Source organism: Coregonus lavaretus (genome assembly GCF_964263955.1).
Source record: "Coregonus lavaretus genome assembly, chromosome: 2".
NCBI lineage: Eukaryota > Metazoa > Chordata > Actinopteri > Salmoniformes > Salmonidae > Coregonus > Coregonus lavaretus.
Window position 1 is genome coordinate 1,157,091 of NC_139989.1, and position 22,500 is coordinate 1,179,590.

At 43.9% G+C, this 22,500-nt stretch overlaps 1 protein-coding gene across 1 annotated transcript in view; it reads right to left on the bottom strand.

Annotated features, from left to right (window-relative positions):
• Positions 1 to 22,500, bottom strand: part of ptchd1 (patched domain containing 1) — a gene marked incomplete at both ends in the record, with an annotated part of 76,461 nt that overhangs the window by 2,089 nt on the left and 51,872 nt on the right. The window contains 3 exons of the mRNA XM_084140436.1: positions 11,178 to 11,355; positions 13,488 to 13,650; positions 13,870 to 14,129. Coding sequence (XP_083996562.1) covers positions 11,178 to 11,355; positions 13,488 to 13,650; positions 13,870 to 14,129 — 601 coding nt within the window. The remainder of the gene's footprint in view (positions 1 to 11,177; positions 11,356 to 13,487; positions 13,651 to 13,869; positions 14,130 to 22,500) is intronic.

The window sequence follows — 22,500 nt, forward strand, 5'->3', positions numbered from 1 at the left end:
GGCTACCCAGACTATTAACAGCTTCTACCCCCAAGCCATTAGACTGCTGAACAGCTAATCATGGCTACCCAGACTATTAACAGCTTCTACCCCCAAGCCATTAGACTGCTGAACAGCTAATCATGGCTACCCAGACTATTAGCAGCTTCTACCCCCCAAGCCATTAGACTGCTGAACAGCTAATCATGGCTACCCAGACTATTAGCAGCTTCTACCCCCAAGCCATTAGACTGCTGAACAGCTAATCATGGCTACCCAGACTATTAGCAGCTTCTACCCCCAAGCCATAAGACTGCTGAACAGCTAATCATGGCTACCCAGACTATTAGCAGCTTCTACCCCCAAGCCATTAGACTGCTGAACAGCTAATCATGGCTACCCAGACTATTAGCAGCTTCTACCCCCAAGCCATTAGACTGCTGAACAGCTAATCATGGCTACCCAGACTATTAGCAGCTTCTACCCCCAAGCCATAAGACTGCTGAACAGCTAATCATGGCTACCCAGACTATTAGCAGCTTCTACCCCCAAGCCATTAGACTGCTGAACAGCTAATCATGGCTACCCAGACTATTAGCAGCTTCTACCCCCAAGCCATTAGACTGCTGAACAGCTAATCATGGCTACCCAGACTATTAGCAGCTTCTACCCCCAAGCCATTAGACTGCTGAACAGCTAATCATGGCTACCCAGACTATTAGCAGCTTCTACCCCCAAGCCATTAGACTGCTGAACAGCTAATCATGGCTACCCCAGACTATTAGCAGCTTCTACCCCCAAGCCATTAGACTGCTGAACAGCTAATCATGGCTACCAGACTATTAGCAGCTTCTACCCCCAAGCCATTAGACTGCTGAACAGCTAATCATGGCTACCCAGACTATTAGCAGCTTCTACCCCCAAGCCATTAGACTGCTGAACAGCTAATCATGGCTACCCAGACTATTAGCAGCTTCTACCCCCAAGCCATTAGACTGCTGAACAGCTAATCATGGCTACCCAGACTATTAGCAGCTTCTACCCCCAAGCCATTAGACTGCTGAACAGCTAATCATGGCTACCCAGACTATTAGCAGCTTCTACCCCCAAGCCATTAGACTGCTGAACAGCTAATCATGGCTACCCAGACTATTAGCAGCTTCTACCCCCAAGCCATTAGACTGCTGAACAGCTAATCATGGCTACCCAGACTATTAGCAGCTTCTACCCCCAAGCCATTAGACTGCTGAACAGCTAATCATGGCTACCCAGACTATTAGCAGCTTCTACCCCCAAGCCAATTAGACTGCTGAACAGCTAATCATGGCTACCCAGACTATTAGCAGCTTCTACCCCCAAGCCATTAGACTGCTGAACAGCTAATCATGGCTACCCAGACTATTAGCAGCTTCTACCCCCAAGCCATTAGACTGCTGAACAGCTAATCATGGCTACCCAGACTATTAGCAGCTTCTACCCCCAAGCCATTAGACTGCTGAACAGCTAATCATGGCTACCCAGACTATTAGCAGCTTCTACCCCCAAGCCATTAGACTGCTGAACAGCTAATCATGGCTACCCAGACTATTAGCAGCTTCTACCCCCAAGCCATTAGACTGCTGAACAGCTAATCATGGCTACCCAGACTATTAGAAGCTTCTACCCCCAAGCCATTAGACTGCTGAACAGCTAATCATGGCTACCCAGACTATTAGCAGCTTCTACCCCCAAGCCATTAGACTACTGAACAGCTAATCATGGCTACCCAGACTATTAGCAGCTTCTACCCCCAAGCCATAAGACTGCTGAACAGCTAATCATGGCTACCCAGACTATTAGCAGCTTCTACCCCCAAGCCATTAGACTGCTGAACAGCTAATCATGGCTACCCAGACTATTAGCAGCTTCTACCCCCAAGCCATTAGACTGCTGAACAGCTAATCATGGCTACCCAGACTATTAGCAGCTTCTACCCCCAAGCCATTAGACTGCTGAACAGCTAATCATGGCTACCCAGACTATTAGCAGCTTCTACCCCCAAGCCATTAGACTGCTGAACAGCTAATCATGGCTACCCAGACTATTAACAGCTTCTACCCCCAAGCCATTAGACTATACTGACACTCCAACACACACACACACACACACACACACTACACTGACACTCCAACACACACACACACACACTACACTGACACTCCAACACACACACACACACACACACACACTACACTGACACTCCAACATACACACACACACACACACACACACTACACTGACACTCCAACACACACACACACACTACACGGACACTCCAACACACACACACACACACACACACACACACACACTACACTGACACCCCAACACACACACACACTACACTGACACTCCAACACACACACACACACACTACACTGACACTCCAACACACACACACACACACATTCACATTTCTTCACATGCTGCTGCTACTCTGTTTATTTTCTATGCATAGTCACTTTAATAACTCTACCTACATGTACATATTATCTCAATTACCTCGTACCCCTGCACATTGACTAGGTACCGGTACCCCCTGTATATAGACACATTATTGTTATTTTATTGTGTTACTATTTTTCCAATAGCTATTTTTTTTTAAAACTCTGCACTGTTGGTTAAGAGCTCGTAAGTAACATTTCACGGTAAGGTCTACCTGTCTATCTGTTGTATTCCGCGCATGTGACAAATAAAAATGTATTTGATTTGATTGTTGATTTATTTGAATACTTTAAATCACTTGACATACAATCAATCAAAACAATCAATCAAAAGCAAGTTTATTCACATTTGTTTTTAAAAGAGATTTTAAAGAAGACCATTAGCTTTGAGGGAATACGGTTAAGGCCATGGTGATACACTGGCCATTTTTAGAGACAAAAATTTAACCTTTTATAATCTGGGGAGTTTTGATTGGCAGCGCCACCTAGTGGGTAATTTTTATGTTCCTCCAATCAGAGCACAGATATCAGTCATGTGATCAGTCTGCCGGTCTAAAATATTTCGGAAAACATGGCGGCCATTGTTGAGATGAAGCGAGAGAAAATAAATAAAACCTAAAATCAACTTCGGTTTTGGAGTGAAATGTTGATCATTAATGTCTCATGTTGCCTCACATTAATCAGTAATGTCTCATGTTGCCTCACTACAATATGTTAGTACATACAGTACGAGTCAAAGGTTTGGACACACCTACTCATTAGTTTGGACACACCTACTCATTCGTTTGGACACACCTACTCATTCAAGGGTTTTTCTTTATTTTTACTATTTTCTACATTGTAGAATTAGTGAAGACATCAAAACTATGAAATAACACATATGTAGTAACCCAAAAAGTGTTAAACAAATCTAAATATATTTTATATTTGAGGTTCTTCAAATCGCCACCCTTTGCCTTGATGACAGCTTTGCACACTCTTGGCATTCTCTCAACCAGCTTCACCTGGAATACTTTTCCAACAGTCTTGAAGGAGTTCCCAAATATGCTGAGCACTTGTTGGCTGCTTTTCCTTCACTCTCCGGTCCGACTCATCCCAAACCATCTCAATTGGGTTGAGGTCGGGGGATTGTGGAGGCCAGGTCATCTGATGCAACACTGGGGCCCCACAGGGGTGCGTGCTCAGCCCCCTCTTGTACTCCCTGTTCATCCATGACTGCGTGGCCAAGCACGCCTCCAACTTAATCATCAAGTTTGTGGACGACACAACAGTAGTAGGCTTGATTACCAACAATGACGAGACCGCCTACAGGGAGGAGGTGAGTTCTCTGGGAGTGTGGTGCCAGGAAAATAACCTCTCACTCAACATCAACAAAACAAAGGAGATGATCGTGGACTTCAGGAAACAGAAGAGGGTGCACCCCCCTATCCACATCGACGGGACCGCAGTGGAGAAGGTGGAAAGCTTCAAGTTCCTTGGCGTACACGTCACCGACAAACTGAAATGGTCCACCCACGCAGACAGTGTGGTGAAGAAGGTGAAACAGAACCTCTTCAACCTCAGGAGGCTGAAGAAATTCATATTGGCACCTAAAACCCTCACACATTTTTACAGATGCACAATTGAGAGCATCCTGTCGGGCTGTATCACCGCCTGGTACGGCAACTGCACTGCCCGCAACCGCAGGGCTCTCCAGAGGGTGGTGCGGTCTGCCGAACGCATTATTGGGGGCAAACTACCCGCCCTCCAAGACACATACAGCACCCGATGTCACAGGAAGGCCAAAAAGATAATCAAAGACATCAACCACCCGAGCCACTGCCTGTTCACCCCGCTATCATCCAGAAGGCGAGGTCAGTACAGGTGCATCAAAGCTGGGACCGAGAGAATGAAAAACAGCTTCTATCTCAAGGCCATCAGACTGTTAAATAGCCATCACTAGCACATTAGAGGCTGGTGCTGCCTATTGAAATCACTGGCCACTTTAAGAAATGGAACACTAGTCACTTAAAAATGTTTACATATCTTGCACTACTCATCTCATATGTATATACTGTATTCTATAATATTCTACTGTATCATAGTCCATGCCGCTCTGTCATTGCTTGTCCATATATGTATATTTTCTTAAATTCCATTCCTTACTAGTTTTGTGTGTATTAAAGTTGAAGTCGGAAGTTTACATACACCTTAGCCAAATACATTTAAAATCAGTCTTTCACAATTCCTGACATTTAATCCTAGTAAAAATTCGCTGTCTTAGGTAAGTTAGGATCACCACTTTATTTTAAGAATGTGAAATGTCAGAATAATAGTAGAGTGAATGATTTATTTCAGCTTTTATTTATTTCATCACATTCCCAGTGGGTCAGAAGTTTACATACACTCAATTAGTATTTGGTAGCATTGCCTTTAAATTGTTTAACTTGGGTCAAACGTTTCGGGTAGCCTTCCACAAGCTCCCCACAACAAGTTGGGTGAATTTTGGCCCATTCCTCTTGACAGAGCTGGTGTAACTGAGTCAGGTTTGTAGGCCTCCTTGTCTGTCTGTAAACAATTGTTGGAAAAATTACTTGTGTCATGCACAAAGTAGATGTCCTAACCGACTTGTAAAACTATAGTTTGTGCACAAGCATTTCGCTACACCCGCTATAACATCTGCTAAACACGTGTATGTGACAAATACAATTTGATTTGATTTGATTTGATTTTGATTTGAGCTGTTCTTGCCATAATATGGACTTGGTCTTTTACCAAATAGGGCTATCTTCTGTATACCACCCCTACCTTGTCACAACACAACTGATTGGCTCAAACTCATTAAGAAGGAAAGAAATTCCACAAATTAACTTTTAAGAAGGTATGCCTGTTAATGAGTAGGTGTTTCCAAACTAATGAGTAGGTGTGTCCAAACGTTTGACTGGACCTTGGATTTAACAGAGTTTAAGAGTTCATCTATGTTGGCCCCATCCATATTCTCCTCAGTTTCCAGGAAATCTCCGCCTATCCATGCGAGCCTATGGGGTCCCCTGGGGAGCAGAATTACCAGTACACCCATTGGTCAAACTTCTAACAGACAAACGCTCCTCAAAAAGAGTTGTTTCTGATATCTATAGTTCTATTATAGTCGCACAAAAACCATTAATTCTATCCACTGTATTGGAAAAAAGATTTTACACTTTCCGACAGACAAATAAATTGGGAGACAGTATGGAAAAATATATTGGATAATCTAAAAACCAAATCACCAATTAATTAATTTGAAAACTTCCTATAGAACCTATCAAAAAAGACATCACATGGGTATTAGTCCATCGCCATTATGTGAGTTCTGTACCACAGGGGACCTTTGGAAATGGAAATGCCTTGGGCGGTTGAATTCTGGGGGAAAGTCAACGATGTCATCTCTGTACTTTACATTTTAGTCATTTAGCTTCTTATCCAGAGCGACTTATAGTTAGTGAGTGTATACATTATTTATTTATTTTTTCATACTGGCCCCCCGTGGGAAGGTGGATTCCACCTCATCAGTTACCAACAATGGCTGGTCACGTTTAAGGAACATGGAGCTCTCCACGGCCAGGAACGACAGGGCCAAGGTGTCCACTCTGGACAAGTCAATGGGCCTTAACGTGTATCAATAATCTGAAACTATTTTTGAGGCTATATGATGTATTGTTCAGTAGATTTACTATGCAATATTTATTTGTTTTTATCTGATGATTGATTTTACATGCTATCAGATTGCCGGTGGGGGGGACCTTTAAAATATATTTATAAATGTTTTCTATGAATTAATAACTTGATGTGAAGAAAAAAAAAAGAGGAATGTCTCTATTTTAACAAACCTAACGGAATGGTCAATCTAAGCGCTGGGTGGTTCAGGGGTGTGTCAGAAATATTTGTGCTATTTTCACAAGCACAATTATCGGCACAGATGCTGGCATTGGCGTGAAAGGACTGGGTTTTGATGAATAAACAAGTTGTGGGTGTGTCGAGGCTTGGCCCCTCACTGGCCAATCAGAACGTGCTCCATGGCTTAATACAGAGCATTAGGAAAGTCTTCAGACCCCTTGACTTTTTCTACATTTTGTTATGTTACAGCCTTATTCTAAAATGGATATAACAAATAATAATCCTCATCAATCTACATACAATACCCCATAATGACAAAGCAAAAACAGGTTTTTATATATATATATACAAAACTGAAATATCACATTTACTTATAGTGCCTTGCAAAAGTATTCATCCCCTTGGCGTTTTTCCTATTTTGTTGCATTACAACCTGTAATTTAAATGGATTTTTATTTGGATTTCATGTAATGGACATACACAAAATAGTCCAAATTGGTAAAAAAATAACTTGTTTCAAAAGAATGCTCAAAAAATATATAACGGAAAAGTGGTCATGCATATGTATTCACCCCCTTTGCTATGAAGCCCCTAAATAAGATCTGGTGCAACCAATTACCTTCAGAAGTCAAAAAAAGTATTTAGTCAGCCACCAATTGTGCAAGTTCTCCCACTTAAAAAGATGAGAGAGGCCTGTAATTTTCATCATAGGTACACGTCAACTATGACAGACAAATTGAGATTTTATTTCTCCAGAAAATCACATTGTAGGATTTTTAATGAATTTATTTGCAAATTATGGTGGAAAATAAGTATTTGGGCACCTACAAACAAGCAAGATTTCTGGCTCTCACAGATCTGTAACTTCTTCTTTAAGAGGCTCCTCTGTCCTCCACTCGTTACCTGTATTAATGGCACCTGTTTGAACTTGTTATCAGTATAAAAGACACCTGTCCACAACCTCAAACAGTCACACTCCAAACTCCACTATGGCCAAGACCAAAGAGCTGTCAAAGGACACCAGAAACAAAATTGTAGACCTGCACCAGGCTGGGAAGACTGAATCTGCAATAGGTAAGCAGCTTGGTTTGAAGAAATCAACTGTGGGAGCAATTATTAGGAAATGGAAGACATACAAGACCACTGATAATCTCCCTCGATCTGGGGCTCCACGCAAGATCTCACCCCGTGGGGTCAAAATGATCACAAGAACGGTGAGCAAAAATCCCAGAACCACACGGGGGGACCTAGTGAATGACCTGCAGAGAGCTGGGACCAAAGTAACAAAGCCTACCATCAGTAACACACTACGCCGCCAGGGACTCAAATCCTGCAGTGCCAGACGTGTCCCCCTGCTTAAGCCAGTACATGTCCAGGCCCGTCTGAAGTTTGCTAGATTGCATTTGGATGATCCAGAAGAGGATTGGGAGAATGTCATATGGTCAGATGAAACCAAAATATAACTTTTTGGTAAAAACTCAACTCGTCGTGTTTGGAGGACAAAGAATGCTGAGTTGCATCCAAAGAACACCATACCTACTGTGAAGCATGGGGGTGGAAACATCATGCTTTGGGGCTGTTTTTCTGCAAAGGGACCAGGACGACTGATCCGTGTAAAGGAAAGAATGAATGGGGCCATGTATCGTGAGACTTTGAGTGAAAACCTCCTTCCATCAGCAAGGGCATTGAAGATGAAACGTGGCTGGGTCTTTCAGCATGACAATGATCCCAAACACACCGCCCGGGCAATGAAGGAGTGGCTTCGTAAGAAGCATTTCAAGGTCCTGGAGTGGCCTAGCCAGTCTCCAGATCTCAACCCCATAGAAAATCTTTGGAGGGAGTTGAAAGTCCGTGTTGCCCAGCGACAGCCCCAAAACATCACTGCTCTAGAGGAGATCTGCATGGAGGAATGGGCCAAAATACCAGCAACAGTGTGTGAAAACCTAGTGAAGACTTACAGAAAACGTTTGACCTGTGTCATTGCCAACAAAGGGTATATAACAAAGTATTGAGAAACTTTTGTTATTGACCAAATACTTATTTTCCACCATAATTTGCAAATAAATTCATTAAAAATCCTACAATGTGATTTTCTGGATTTTTCTTTCTCATTTTGTCTGTCATAGTTGACGTGTACCTATGATGAAAATTACAGGCCTCTCTCATCTTTTTAAGTGGGAGAACTTGCACAATTGGTGGCTGACTAAATACTTTTTCCCCCCACTGTATATACACCTGTTCTGAAAGGTCCCAGAGTCTGCAACATCACTAAGCAAGGGGCACCACCAAGCAAGCGGCACCATGAAGACCAAGGAGCTCTCCAAACAGGTCAGGGTTGGGTTCTAAAAAAATATCAGAAACTTTGAACATCCGACGGAGCACCATTAAATTCATTATTAAAAAATGGAAAGAATATGGCACCACAACAAACCTGCCAAGAGAGTGCCGCCCACCAAAACTCACGGACCAGGCAAGGAGGGCATTAATCAGAGAGGCAACAAAGAGACCAAAGATAACCCTGAAGGAGCTGCAAAGCTCCACTGCGGAGATTGGAGTATCTGTCCATAGGACCACTTTAAGCCGTACACTCCATAGAGCTGGGCTTTACGGAAGAGTGGCCAGAAAAAAGCTATAGTTATGCGCACTCAAGTTTTCTGTTTTGTTTGGTCTTATTTCTTGTTTGTTTCACAATAAAAAATATTTTGCATCTTCAAAGTGGTAGGCATGTTGTGTAAATCAAATGATACAAACCCCCCAAAAATCACAATTTTTATTCCAGGTTGTAAGGCAACAAAATAGGAAAAATGCCAAGCAGGTTGAGTACTTTCGCAAGCCTCTGTAAGTATTCTGACCCTTTACTCAGTACTTTGTTGAAGCACCTTAGGCAGCGATTACAGCCTTACATCTTCTTGGGTATGATGCTACAAGCTTGGCACACCTGTATTTGGGGAGTTTCTCCCATTCTTCTCTGCAGATCCTCTCAAGCTCTGTCAGGTTGGATGGGGAGTGTTGCTGCACAGCTATTTTCAGGTCTCTCCAGAGATGTTTGATCGGGTTCAAGTCCGGCCTCTGGCTGGGCCACTCAAGGACATTCAGAAACTTGTCCCGAAGCCACTCCTGCGTTGTCTTGCCTGTGTGCTTAGGGTCGTTGTCCTGTTAGAAGGTGAACCTTCACCCCCAGTCTGAGGTCCTGAGCACTCTGGAGCAGGTTTTCATCAAGGATCTCTCTGTATTTTGCTCTGTTCATCTTTCCCGCAATCCTGACTAGTCTCCTAGTCCCTACCGCTGAAAGACATCCCCATAGCATGATGCCATCCCCATGCTTCACTGTAGGGATGGTGCCAGGTTTCCTCCAGACATGGCGCTTGGCATTCAGGCCAAAGAGTTCAATCTTGGTTTCATCAGACCAGAGAATCTTGTTTCTCCTGGTATGAGAGTCCTTAAGGTGCCTTTTGGCAAACTCCATGCGGGTTGTCATGTGTCTTTTACTGGGGAGTGGCTTCCGTCTGGCCACTCTCCCATAAAGTCCAGATTGGTGAAGTGCTGTAGAGACTGTTGTCCTTCTGGCAGGTTCTCCCATCTCAGCCAAGGAACTCTGTAGTTCTGTCAGAGTGGTCATTGGGTTCTTGGTCACCTCCCTGACCAAGGTCCTTCTTGCCCAGTTGCTGAGTTTGGGTGGATTGCCAGCTCTAGGCAGTCTGGGTAGTTCCATATTTCTTTTTAATTTCCCGATGATGGAGACCACTGGGCTCTTGGAAACTTTCAACACTCTAGAAATTGTTTTATACCCTTCCTCAGATACACGCCTCATCACAATTATATCTCAGAGATCTACAGAGCGTTCCTTGGACTTCATGGTATAGTTTCTGCTCTGACATGTTGACCTTATACAGACAGGTGTTTCTAAATCATGTCCAAACAATTGAATTGGCCACAAGTTGTAGTGACATCTCAAGGATGATCAAAGGAAATTGGATTCACCTGAGCTCAATTTGGAGTTGCAGAGCAAAGAGGTGTGAATACTTATGCAAATGAGATATTTCTGTATTTCATTTTCAATAACATGTTTTCACTGTTTCATTATGGGGTATTGTGTGTAGATGGGTGAGAAAAAGATATATGTAATCAATTTTGAATTGAGGCTGGAACACAACAACATGTGGAATAAGTCCAGGGGTGTGAATACTTTCTGAAGGCGTACATTAATAAATGGGACATTTCATTTAGAAATGGATCTATGCTTTATCTGAAATCTATTCTTCATGTCCATGTTGCTTGTTGCCCATCACTGCTCCAGTGTATCATACCCCATCTGGTTGCCAGCAACATTGCCTGGGAATATTGCCTCAACAAATTGCCAGTGTATCATGGCCTTTAGGGTTAGTACTTTTAAGGTTCTCAAGCAAGGTTAGGGGTCAGAGGTCAGTACACCTTTAGCGTGCTCAAGGAGGGATAGGGTTAGGGCAGTGTTTTCCAAACTCGGTCCTGGGGACCCCAAGGGGTGCACGTTTTGTTTTTTGACCTAGCACTACACAGCTGATTCAAATAATAAAAGCTGGATGATGAGTTGATTCTTTGAATCAGCTGTGTAGTGCTAGGGCAAAAAACAAATCGTGCACCCCAGGACCGAGTTTTGGAAACCCTGGGTTAGGGTTAAAGGTCAGAGGTCAGTACCTTTAGCGTACTCCAGCAGAGTTAGGGTTAGGGTTAGTGTTGGAGGTCAGAGGTCAGTCCCTTTAGTGTACTCCAGCAGGGTTAGGGGTCAGAGGTCAGTACCTTTAGTGTACTCCAGCAGGGTTAAAGGTCAGAGGTCAGTCCCTTTAGTGTACTCCAGCAGGGTTAAAGGTCAGAGGTCAGTACCTTTAGCATACTCCAGCAGGTCTCGCTGTACCGAGGTGTTCCAATAGGGGGCGCTCTCATAGACATAGAAGCCAATCACAGGAGAGTAGGAGGAGAAGTAGCGCTGCTGGGCGCGAGCGTACAACAACGTCCCTGTATCCATAGCAACCAGAGAACTGGGCTCCGATCCCTGGCTCACCTGCAACACAAATGATATTATATATTATATATATTCTTAATAACTGTTGGGGGTTAGAGTTAGTAGAATTCTTAACGTTAGTAGTCAGTGGAGTCAGTAGCGTTAGTAGTCAGTAGAGTCAGTAGCGTTAGTAAAGTCATTAGTCAGTGTAGAGTTAGTAGTCAGTAGTTAGTAGAGTTAGTAGTCAGTTGACTTAGTAATCTGTAGTGCCAGTAGAGTTAGTAGTCAGTAGAGTCAGTAGAGTTAAGTAAGTAGTCAGTGGTAGTTAGCAGAGTTAGTAGTCAGTAGAGTTAGTAGTGTAGTAGAGTTAGTAGTCAGTAGAGTTAGTAGTCAGTAGAGTTAGTAGAGTTAGTAGTCAGTAGAGTTAGTAGTCAGTAGAGTTAGTAGTCAGTAGAGTTAGTAGTCAGTAGAGTCAGTAGAGTTAAGTAAGTAGTCAGTAGTAGTTAGCAGAGTTAGTAGTCAGTTGAGTTAGTAGTCAGTAGAGGTAGTAGTCAGTAGAGTTAGTAGAGTTAGTAATCAGCAGTGTTGGAGTTAATAGTCAGTAGAGTTAGTAGCCAGTAGAGTTAGTAGTTAGTAGAGTTAGTAGCCAGTAGAGTTAGTAGCCAGTAGAGTTAGTAGTCAGTAGAGTTAGCAGAGTTAGTAGCCAGTAGAGTTAACAGAGTTAGTAGAGTTAGTAGTCAGTAGGATTATTAGAGTTAACATTCAGTAGAGTTAGTAGTCAGTAGAGTTAGTAGTCAGTAGAGTTAGTAGTCAGTAGAGTTAGTAGCCAGTATAGTTAGTAGTGTAGTAGAGTTATTAAAGTTAGTAGTCAGTAGAGTTAGTAGTCAGTATGGTTAGTAGTCAGCAGAGTCAGTAGAGTTAGTAGTCAGTAGAGTTAGTAGAGTCAGTAGAGTTAGTAGTTAGTAGTCAGTAGAGTTAGTAGAGTCAGTAGAGTTAGTAGTTAGTAGTCAGTATAGTTAGTAGTCAGTAGAGTTAGTAGTCAGTAGAGTTAGTAGTTAGTAGTCAGTAGAGTTAGTAGTCAGTAGAGTTAGTAGTCAGTAGAGTTAGTAGTTAGTAGTCAGTAGAGTTAGTAGTCAGTAGAGTTAGTAGTCAGTAGAGTTAGTAGTCAGTAGAGTTAGTAGAGTCAGTAGAGTTAGTAGTCAGTAGAGTTAGTAGTCAGTAGAGTTAGTAGTCAGTAGAGTTAGTAGCCAGTAGAGTTAGTAGAGTTAGTAGTGTAGTAGAGTTATTAAAGTTAGCAGTCAGTAGAGTTAGTAGTCAGTAGAGTTAGTAGTCAGTAGAGTTAGTAGTCAGTGGAGTTAGTAGTCAGTAGAGTTAGCAGAGTTAGTAGAGTTAATAGTCAGTAGAGTTAGTAGTCAGTAGAGTTAGTAGTCAGTAGAGTCAGTAGAGTCAGTAGTCAGTAGAGTTAGTAGTCAGTAGAGTTAGTAGTCAGTAGAGTTAGTAGAGTCAGTAGAGTTAGTAGTCAGTAGAGTCAGTAGAGTTAGTAGTCAGTGGAGTTAGTAGTCAGTAGAGTTAGCAGAGTTAGTAGAGTTAGTAGTCAGTAGAGTTAGTAGTCAGTAGAGTTAGTAGTCAGTAGAGTTAGTAGTCAGTAGAGTCAGTAGAGTTAGTAGTCAGTAGAGTTAGTAGTCAGTAGAGTTAGTAGTCAGTAGAGTTAGTAGAGTCAGTAGAGTTAGTAGTCAGTAGAGTTAGTAGTCAGTAGAGTTAGTAGAGTTAGTAGACTCAGTAGAGTTAGTAGTCAGTAGAGTTAGTAGTCAGTAGAGTTAGTAGAGTTAGTAGACTCAGTAGAGTTAGTAGTCAGTAGAGTTAGTAGTCAGTAGGGTTAGTAGTCAGTAGGGTTAGTAGTCAGTAGAGTCAGTAGAGTCAGTAGAGTTAGTAGAGTTAGTAGTCAGTAGAGTTAGTAGTCAGTAGAGTTAGTAGAGTCAGTAGAGTTAGTAGTCAGTAGAGTTAGTAGTCAGTGGAGTTAGTAGTCAGTAGAGTTAGTAGAGTCAGTAGAGTTAGTAGTCAGTAGAGTTAGTAGTCAGTAGAGTTAGTAGAGTTAGTAGAGTTAGTAGAGTTAGTCAGTTGAATCAGTAGTTAGTTGACTCAGTAGAGTGTGTGTGCCTGTGTGTGTGTGTGCCTGTGTGTGTGTGTGTTACCTGTAGAAAGCCCATCAGGCCAAAGGAGATGTATACGAGGTAGAGCAGAACCATGAAGGGCTTCACATAGGTGTTGGTGATCCAGTCTCCATAGCAACGCTGCACGCAGCCTAGCAACAAGTGTGAGTCCTGGGGTCGCAGTTCAGAGATGGGGGTCGGGGTGTGTGTATTTGGAGTGTGTGTGTGAGCATGTATGTGTGTAGTGTTGGGAGTGTGTGTGTGAGCGTGTGTAGTGTTAGGTGTATGATCATGTGTGTGTGTAGTGTTGGGAGTATGTGTGTGAGCGTGTGCGTGTGCAGGATTCGCTGTATGTGTGTATGCGTGCGCAGCATTAGGTGTGTGTGTGTGTGTAGAGTTGGGTGTGTGTGTGTGAGTTTGTGAGTGTGTCTCGTCCTGGTACCGTGTGTACATGAGACAGCGGTACCAGCGAGGCTTGGTGTCCAGCGCTCCCTTCTTGGGGACACGGCGACAGAAACACCCGTGTCTGTAACCTGTCTCCAGGTAACCTGTGGCAACCAGACAGGTGGCGTAGAAGGACAAGGTGTAAAGGTAGCCAACGGTTACGCCCAATGCAGCACAGCGACAGAACAGCCGGACAGCCTCCAGGTTGGTGAGAGGAGACGCAGCCAGACCCAGAGACACCTGGGAACACACACACACCGTTTCCATTGGCACTTTAAATCAGGGCCAAATTCCAGCCAGGTAGGGGGAAACACGGGCCAGCGCAGACAAGTTTCACAACTGGTGCTTGCCTGATTAGATTTGGGCTGGTGACACCGTTACTATGCAACCACCAGCTGATCATTGCTGAATGCTGACACGTCTGGGTTTGTTGAGGTTAGCTAGCACATGGACAGGCAGTACTGCACTAGTCAGATATGACAGGAATTCCCACCATAGTGGGATCCTTCATTTATTTTTGCACTACACAAACTTTTATGAGAACAGAGTCAGTCATGTTGTTTGGTTATCAGCCCTCAAATGCTAGCGAGCTAATGTTAGCCAGCAGGTATTTTAGCTAGTCAGGTATGTTAGCCAGCAGGTATTTTAACTAGTCAGGTCATATTGATACATTATTGAAAGCTAGCTAGCTACACTACATGACCAAAAGTATGTCTCCCTTGTTCCGCGAAAGCCTCCCCCTTCCTGTCATCGCTGTTCACTTCCTGTTGAACGGGTGTGAGGGAAAATGTTATGTTTGTGTGTATCAGATTGTACACAGATCGTATGTTTAGCATAAATGCTGCTTTTCTAATAACCAATTCGGCTGGGTTCATGCCAGTGACTGATTGATCGTGCATGGGAGGAATCCTCACTATCACTGTATAAGCAATTTGGCAGTCCGCACAGAACATTGCTTTGAGAACCGAAAGGGGTATCTCAGTTTCAAGGTCTCAGCTTGGAGAGAAGAAGCCTCGTGAGGTATTGGTCAGTCATATGCATGAACCAACGTTAATGATGAATAATGAATAATGTAAATCATGCAAATATAACTTGTCTGTGTAAGCAATATATAAGCGAACTGAAGGGACCGCCCTGGAGGAGATTCTGATTGACCTGTACTGAGTGTGTAGTGTTTGTTGTAACCTCTCCAGTTAACTGAAAATAAAGAGTGATTCATTTAATATTGACTTCAGGTGTCCCTGGTGTTGAATTTCCACCACATGCGGAACAAGGGAGAGCTCGGTTTGTTGTTTTGGAAAGTTGGTTGTTTTGGAAAGTCTATTGAAAAAGTTACTAGCTAGCTACCTTTTGAGTTTGGATCCCAGTTGGCATCAGTTGCTGGGACCTCTACTATCTGTCCAGTGATCCTGCTGACCAAGGCTGGGTCTGAGGAGCTGTTGGTATCAGTTACTGGGACCACTACTATCTGTCCAGTGATCCTGCTGACCAAGGCTGGGTCTGAGGAGCTGTTGGTATCAGTTACTGGGACCACTACTATCTGTCCAGTGATCCTGCTGACCAAGGCTGGGTCTGAGGAGCTGTTGGTATCAGTTACTGGGACCACTACTATCTGTCCAGTGATCCTGCTGACCAAGGCCGGGTCTGAGGAGCTGTTGGTATCAGTTACTGGGACCACTACTATCTGTCCAGTGATCCTGCTGACCAAGGCCGGGTCTGAGGAGCTGTTGGTATCAGTTACTGGGACCACTACTATCTGTCCAGTGATCCTGCTGACCAAGGCTGGGTCTGAGGAGCTGTTGGTATCAGTTACTGGGACCACTACTATCTGTCCAGTGATCCTGCTAACCAAGGCTGGGTCTGAGGAGCTGTTGGTATCAGTTACTGGGACCACTACTATCTGTCCAGTGATCCTGCTGACCAAGGCTGGGTCTGAGGAGCTGTTGGTATCAGTTACTGGGACCACTACTATCTGTCCAGTGATCCTGCTGACCAAGGCCGGGTCTGAGGAGCTGTTGGTATCAGTTACTGGGACCACTACTATCTGTCCAGTGATCCTGCTGACCAAGGCCGGGTCTGAGGAGCTGTTGGTATCAGTTACTGGGACCACTACTATCTGTCCAGTGATCCTGCTGACCAAGGCCGGGTCTGAGGAGCTGTTGGTATCAGTTACTGGGACCACTACTATCTGTCCAGTGATCCTGCTGACCAAGGCTGGGTCTGAGGAGCTGTTGGTATCAGTTACTGGGACCACTACTATCTGTCCAGTGATCCTGCTGACCAAGGCCGGGTCTGAGGAGCTGTTGGTATCAGTTACTGGGACCACTACTATCTGTCCAGTGATCCTGCTGACCAAGGCCGGGTCTGAGGAGCTGTTGGTATCAGTTACTGGGACCACTACTATCTGTCCAGTGATCCTGCTGACCAAGGCTGGGTCTGAGGAGCTGTTGGTATCAGTTACTGGGACCACTACTATCTGTCCAGGGATCCTGCTGACCAAGGCTGGGTCTGAGGAGCTGTTGGTATCAGTTACTGGGACCACTACTATCTGTCCAGTGATCCTGCTGACCAAGGGTCTGTGGAGCTGTTTGGCGTAGCAGCTAGCCTAGCTGCTAGCTAGCTGCCTATCAAGCTAGCAGTGTTTTCTTGAGGGCTTGAACGCAGCCCACGACGCGGTTGGCCATTGTAGCTGGGACCGTGGATTGTCCTGGGCTTGTGGCTGTCTAGATCCCTGCAGTTTGTTGTTGTTGTTTCCAATCTTCCCTGCGACCTGAACTGTCTGGAACTGCGAGGAGTAACAATGTAACCTATGTTGCTACCAAAGCCGGCGGGAGTACCATTGAGGACAGTGGTGTCTTCTATCACAGGTGGAGGATCTTTAAAAAAACTAAAAGAGTTCTACAAACAGTTGTTACAACAAGAAAATAGCTTAAAGTGTTTTATCCAAATATTGGTGGAGTCAACTAAGGTCCAGGACCTGAAGAACAGTTTGCAGTTCTCCCAGGGTCAGCTCGATGAGTTTAAACAGGAGAACGGCAAGATGACAGCGATCTGTAAATCATTGAGAGAGGACATCAGTTCTGTATGTGAATCCATGATAACAATGACGGAGAAATCAGATTATCTCGAGGAACATTCAAGGCGGAACCACATTGTTGTGGACGGAATTGCAGAATCTCCACATGAGACCTGGACAGTGTCTGAGGACAAAGTGAGATAAATGAACTAGGAGGAACTGAAGATGGACCACAGGAAGATTGAGGTGGAGCGCACCCACAGGACTGGAAAACCCACCACCGGCACAGGTGACAGGCCCGATAGTGGTCAAGTTCCTGAGGTTCAAGGACAAGGTAGCTGTTCTGCAAAGTGTCAAGAACTTGAGAGGAACGAAATCTTCCTCAACGAGGACTATCCTGAAGCTGTGCACCAGAAGAGGAAAGAACTTATCCCTGCCATGAAAGCTGCCAGAGCGCATGAGGACATTGCATACATCTGCTATGACAGGCTCATTGTCCACCCTCCCTCCCAGAAGCCTGGAAGGGATGAGAGAGCCAAGCCTATGGGTTCGTAGCTTCAACCCCGCAGCACACACACACACACCAGCTGATTAATGGACTGCTGAATGTATATTGTTTTCTCTTGCTTTGTTTGCTCTTTTCCATATTATGTATATATCTGATAAGCTACCCAGGAAAGGGCTGAACATATCCCATATTAATATATGTAGCCTTAGAAATAAGGTTAATGAAATCAATAACTTGCTAACATTCACATACAGTATTAGCCATTTCTGAGACTCACTTAGATAATTCATTTGATGATACAGCAGTAGCCATACAAGGATATAACATCTATAGAAGAGACAGGAATGCTTATGGGGGAGGTGTTGCAGTATATATTCAGAGCCATATCCCTGTAATGCTTAGAGAAAATCATATGTCAAGTGTTATTGAGGTGTTCTGGTTGCAGGTTCACCTGGCACATCTAAAGCCTTTTCTTTTGGGGTGTTGCTATAGGCTACCAAGTGCTAACAGTCAGTATCTAAATAATATGTGTGAAATGCTTGATAGTGTATGTGATGTAAATACAGAGGTGTACTTTCTTGGGAACCTGAATATTGACTGGTTTTCATCAAGCTGTCCGCTCAAGAGGAAGCTTCTCACTGTAACCAGTGCCTGTAATCTGGTTCAGGTTATTAATCAACCTACCAAGGTGTTTACAAACACTACAGGAACAAGATCATCCACATGTATTGATCATATTTTTACTAATACTGTAGAACTTTGTTCTAAAGCTGTATCTATACCCATTGGATGTAGTGATCACAATATAGTGGCTATATCCAGGAAAGCCAAAGTTCCAAAAGCTGGGCCTAAAATAGTGTATAAGAGATTATACAAAAGATTTTGCTCTGACTCTTATGTGGATGATGTTAAAAATATTTGTTGGTCTGATGTGATTAATAAGGAGCATCCAGACGCTGCACTTGATGAATTTATGAAATTGCTTCTTCCAATTATTGATAAACATGCACCTGTTAAGACACGGACTGTTAGAATTGATGAAATGGCGCCAGATTGACGGATTGACGAGATTTCACCGGAAGGGATGGCTGCCGTATTTTTTTGTGATTTTTGATGTTGTTGGTATTCTTTCTTAAAACTGCATTGTTGGTTAAGGGCTTGTAAGTAAGCATTTCACTGTAAGGTCTACACCTGTTATATTCGGCGCATGTGACAAATAACATTTGATTTTATTTGATTTTTTAGAACTGTTAAGGCTCCATGGATTGATGAGGAATTGAAAAACTGTCTGGTTGAAAGAGACGGGGCAAAAGGAGTGGCTAATAAGTCTGGCTGCACATCTGACTGGCTGACTTACTGCAAATTGAGAAATGATGTGACTAAACTCAACAAAAAGAAGAAGAAACTGTATTATGAAGCCAAGATCAAAAACTTTGGAGTACTTTAAATGGAATTATGGGCAGAAAGACAAATTCAACTCCATCTTTCATCAAATCAGATGGCTTTTTCATTTGATGTTGCCAATTATTTTAATGATTACTTCATTGGCAAAGTGGGCAAACTTAGGCAGGAAATGCCAACAATGACCAGTGAGCCATCGTACTCATGCATAAAAAAACAAAAATAATGAAAGAAAAGCATCGGAAGTTTGAGTTTTGTAAAGTTAGTGTAGGAGAGGTGGAAAAATGATTGTTATTGATCAATAATGACAAACTTCCTGGCATCGACAATTTAGATGGATAGCTACTGAGGATGGTAGCTGACTCTATAGCCACTCCTATCTGTCATATCTTTAATCAGAGCCTAGAGGAAAGTCTTTGTCCTCAGGCCTGGAGGGAAGCTAAAGTCATTCCGCTACCCAAGAATGGTAAAGCCAGCCTTTACTGGTTCTAACAGCAGACATGTCAGCTTGCTGCCAGCTCTTAGCAAACTGTTGGAAAAAATGGTGTTTGACCAAATACAATGCTATTTCTCTGTAAACAAATTAACAACAGACTTTCAGCATGCTTATAGAGAAGGGCACTCAACATGTACTGCACTGACACAAATGACTGATCATTGGTTGAAAGAAATTGATAATAAGAAGATTGTGGGAGCTGTACTGTTAGATTTCATTGCAGCCTTTGATATTATTGACCATAGAAAAAAAAAATCATGGGCATTAATATGGAGTTAGTCCCCCCTTTGCTGCTATAACAGCCTCCACTGTTCTGGGAAGGCTTTCCACTAGATGTTGGAACATTGCTGCAGGGACTTGCTTCCATTCAGCCACTAGAACATTAGTGAGGTCGGGCACTGATGTTGGGCGATTAGGCCTGGCTCGCAGTCAGCGTTCCAATTCATCCCAATGGTGTTCGATGGGGTTGATGTCAGGGCTCTCTGCAGGCCAGTCAAGTTCTTCCACACCAATCTTGACAAACCATTTCTTTATGGACCTCACTTTCTACATGGGGGCATTGTCATGAAACAGAAAAGGGCCTTCCCCAAACTGTTGCCACAAAGTTGGAAGCACAGAATTGCAACTATGCTGCAGCGTTAAGATTTTCCCTTACTGAAACTAAGGGGCCTAGCCCGAACCATGAAAAACAGCCCCAGACCATTATTCCTCCTCCACCAAACTTTACAGTTGGCACTATGCATTGGGGCAGGTAGCGTTCTCCTGGCATCCGCCAAACCCAGATTCGCCCATAGGACTGCCAGAGACACAGAATGGTGCCGGAGGAGATGGCTGCCGTTTTACGGGCTCCTAACCAACTTATTTTGTACATAATGTGTCTGCCTCTGTCTCTTATGACCAAAAAGAGCTTCTGGATATCAGGACAGCAATTACTCACCTCGTACTGGACAAAGATATTTTCTTTAACGATTCGGACGCAAAGGACTTTCCTCAGACACCCGACAAGGCCCAAATCCCTGTCATTCGCATGAGAAAGAGACAGATATCGAGGACGTAGGTCGGGGTGCCTTGTAAGGATCCGACGGCGAGTGGGTAATCTGCCTCTACCATCAGTCCTATTAGCCAATTTACAATCATTGGATAACAAAATAGACGAACTAAGATCACAGATATTCTACCAACGGGACATTAAAAACTGTAATATCTTATGTTTCACTTAGTCGTGGCTGAACGACGACATGGATAACATACAGCTGGCGATATATACTCTGCATCGGCAAGATAGAAAATGTATATTTGTAAACAACAGCTGGTGCACGAAATCTAATATTAAGGAAGTCTCTAGGTTTTGCTCGCCTGAGGTAAGACCACACTCAATGAGCTGTATAAGGCCATAGGTGGCGCTCCTAGTGGCCGGGGACTTTAATGCAGGGAAATTTAAATCTGTTCTACCTAATTTCTACCAGCATGTTAAATGTGCAACAAGAGGAAAATAAACTCTAGACCACCTTTACTCCACACACAGAGATGCGTAAAATGCTCTCCTTCGCCCTCCATTTGTCAAATCTGACGATAACTCTATCCTCCTGATTCCTGCTTACAAGCTAAACCTAAACCAGGAAGCACCAGTGACTCGGTCAATAAAGAAGTGGTCAGATGACGCAGATGCTAAGCTACAGGACTGTTTTGCTAGCACAGACTGGAATATGTTCCGGGATTCTTCCGATGGCATTGAGGAGTACACCACATCAGTCACTGGCTTCATCAATAAGTGCATCGATGAAGTCGTCCCCACAGTGACCGTACCAACATACCCCAACCAGAAGTCATGGATTACAGGCAACATCCACACTGAGCTAAAGGGTAGAGCTGCCGCTTTCAAGGAGCAGGACACTAACCCGGACACTTATAAGAATTCCCGCTATGCACTCCGATGAACCTCGCTTCGAGGCAAGCAACACTGAAGCATGCATGAGAGCATCAGCTGTTTCGGATGACTGTGTGATCACGCTCTCCGTAGCCAATGTGAGTAAGACCTTATAACAGGTCAACATTCACAAGGCCGGAGGGCCAGACGGATTACCAGGACGTGTACTCCGAGCATGCGCTGACCAACTGGCAAGTGTCTTCTCATACTTTTTAAACCTGTCCCTGACTTAGTCTGTAATACCAACATGTTCCAAGCAGACCACCATAGTCCCTCTGCCCAAGAACACTAAGGTAACCTGCCTAAATGACTACCGACCCGTAGCACTCACGTCTGTAGCCATGAAGTGCTTAATGATGGTGTTGGAGTCGTGCCTGGCCAAGCAGTCATTAGTGAACAGAGAGTACAGGAGGGGACTGAGCACACACCCCTGAGTGGCCCCCGTGTTGAGGATCAGCGTGGCAGATGTGTTGTTACATCTGCCACGCTGATGGCACTACAGAGGGTAGTGCGTAGGCCCATTACATCACTGTGGCAAAGCTTCCTGCCATCCAGGACCTCTATACCAGGCTGTGTCAGAGGAAGGCCCTAAAATTGTCAAAGACTCCAGCCACCCTAGTCATAGACTTTTCTCTCTGCTACCGCACGACAAGCGGTACCGGAGCGCCAAGTCTAGGTCCAAATGGCTTCTTAACAGCTTTTTACCCCCAAGCCATAAGACTCCTGAACAGCTAATCAAATGGCTATCCGGAATATTTCCATTGTCCCCCCCCCCCCCCCCCCCCCTCTTTTACACTGCTGCTACTCTCTGTTTATTATCTATGCATAGTCACTTTAACTCTACCTACATGTACATATTACCTCGACTAACCACATTGACTCTGTACCGGTACCCCCTGTACATAGCCTCGCTACTGTTATTTTACTGCTGCTCTTTAATTATTTTGTATTTATCAATTTTTTACTTAACACTTATTTTTCTTAAAACTGCATTGTTGGTTAAGGGCTTGTAATCAAGCATTTCCCTGTAAGGTCTACATCTGTTGTATTCGGCGCATGTGACAAATACAATTTGATTTGATGGTGAAGAGTTATTCATCACTCCAGAGAACGCGTGTCCACTGCTCCAGAGTTCAATGGCAGCAAGCTTTACACCAGAGTTAGTTTGGAACTCTGTAGTGAGTGTTGAAACCGAGGACTGACGATTTTTACACGCTACGCATTTCAGCATTTGGTGGTCCCGTTCTGTGAGCTTGTGTGGCC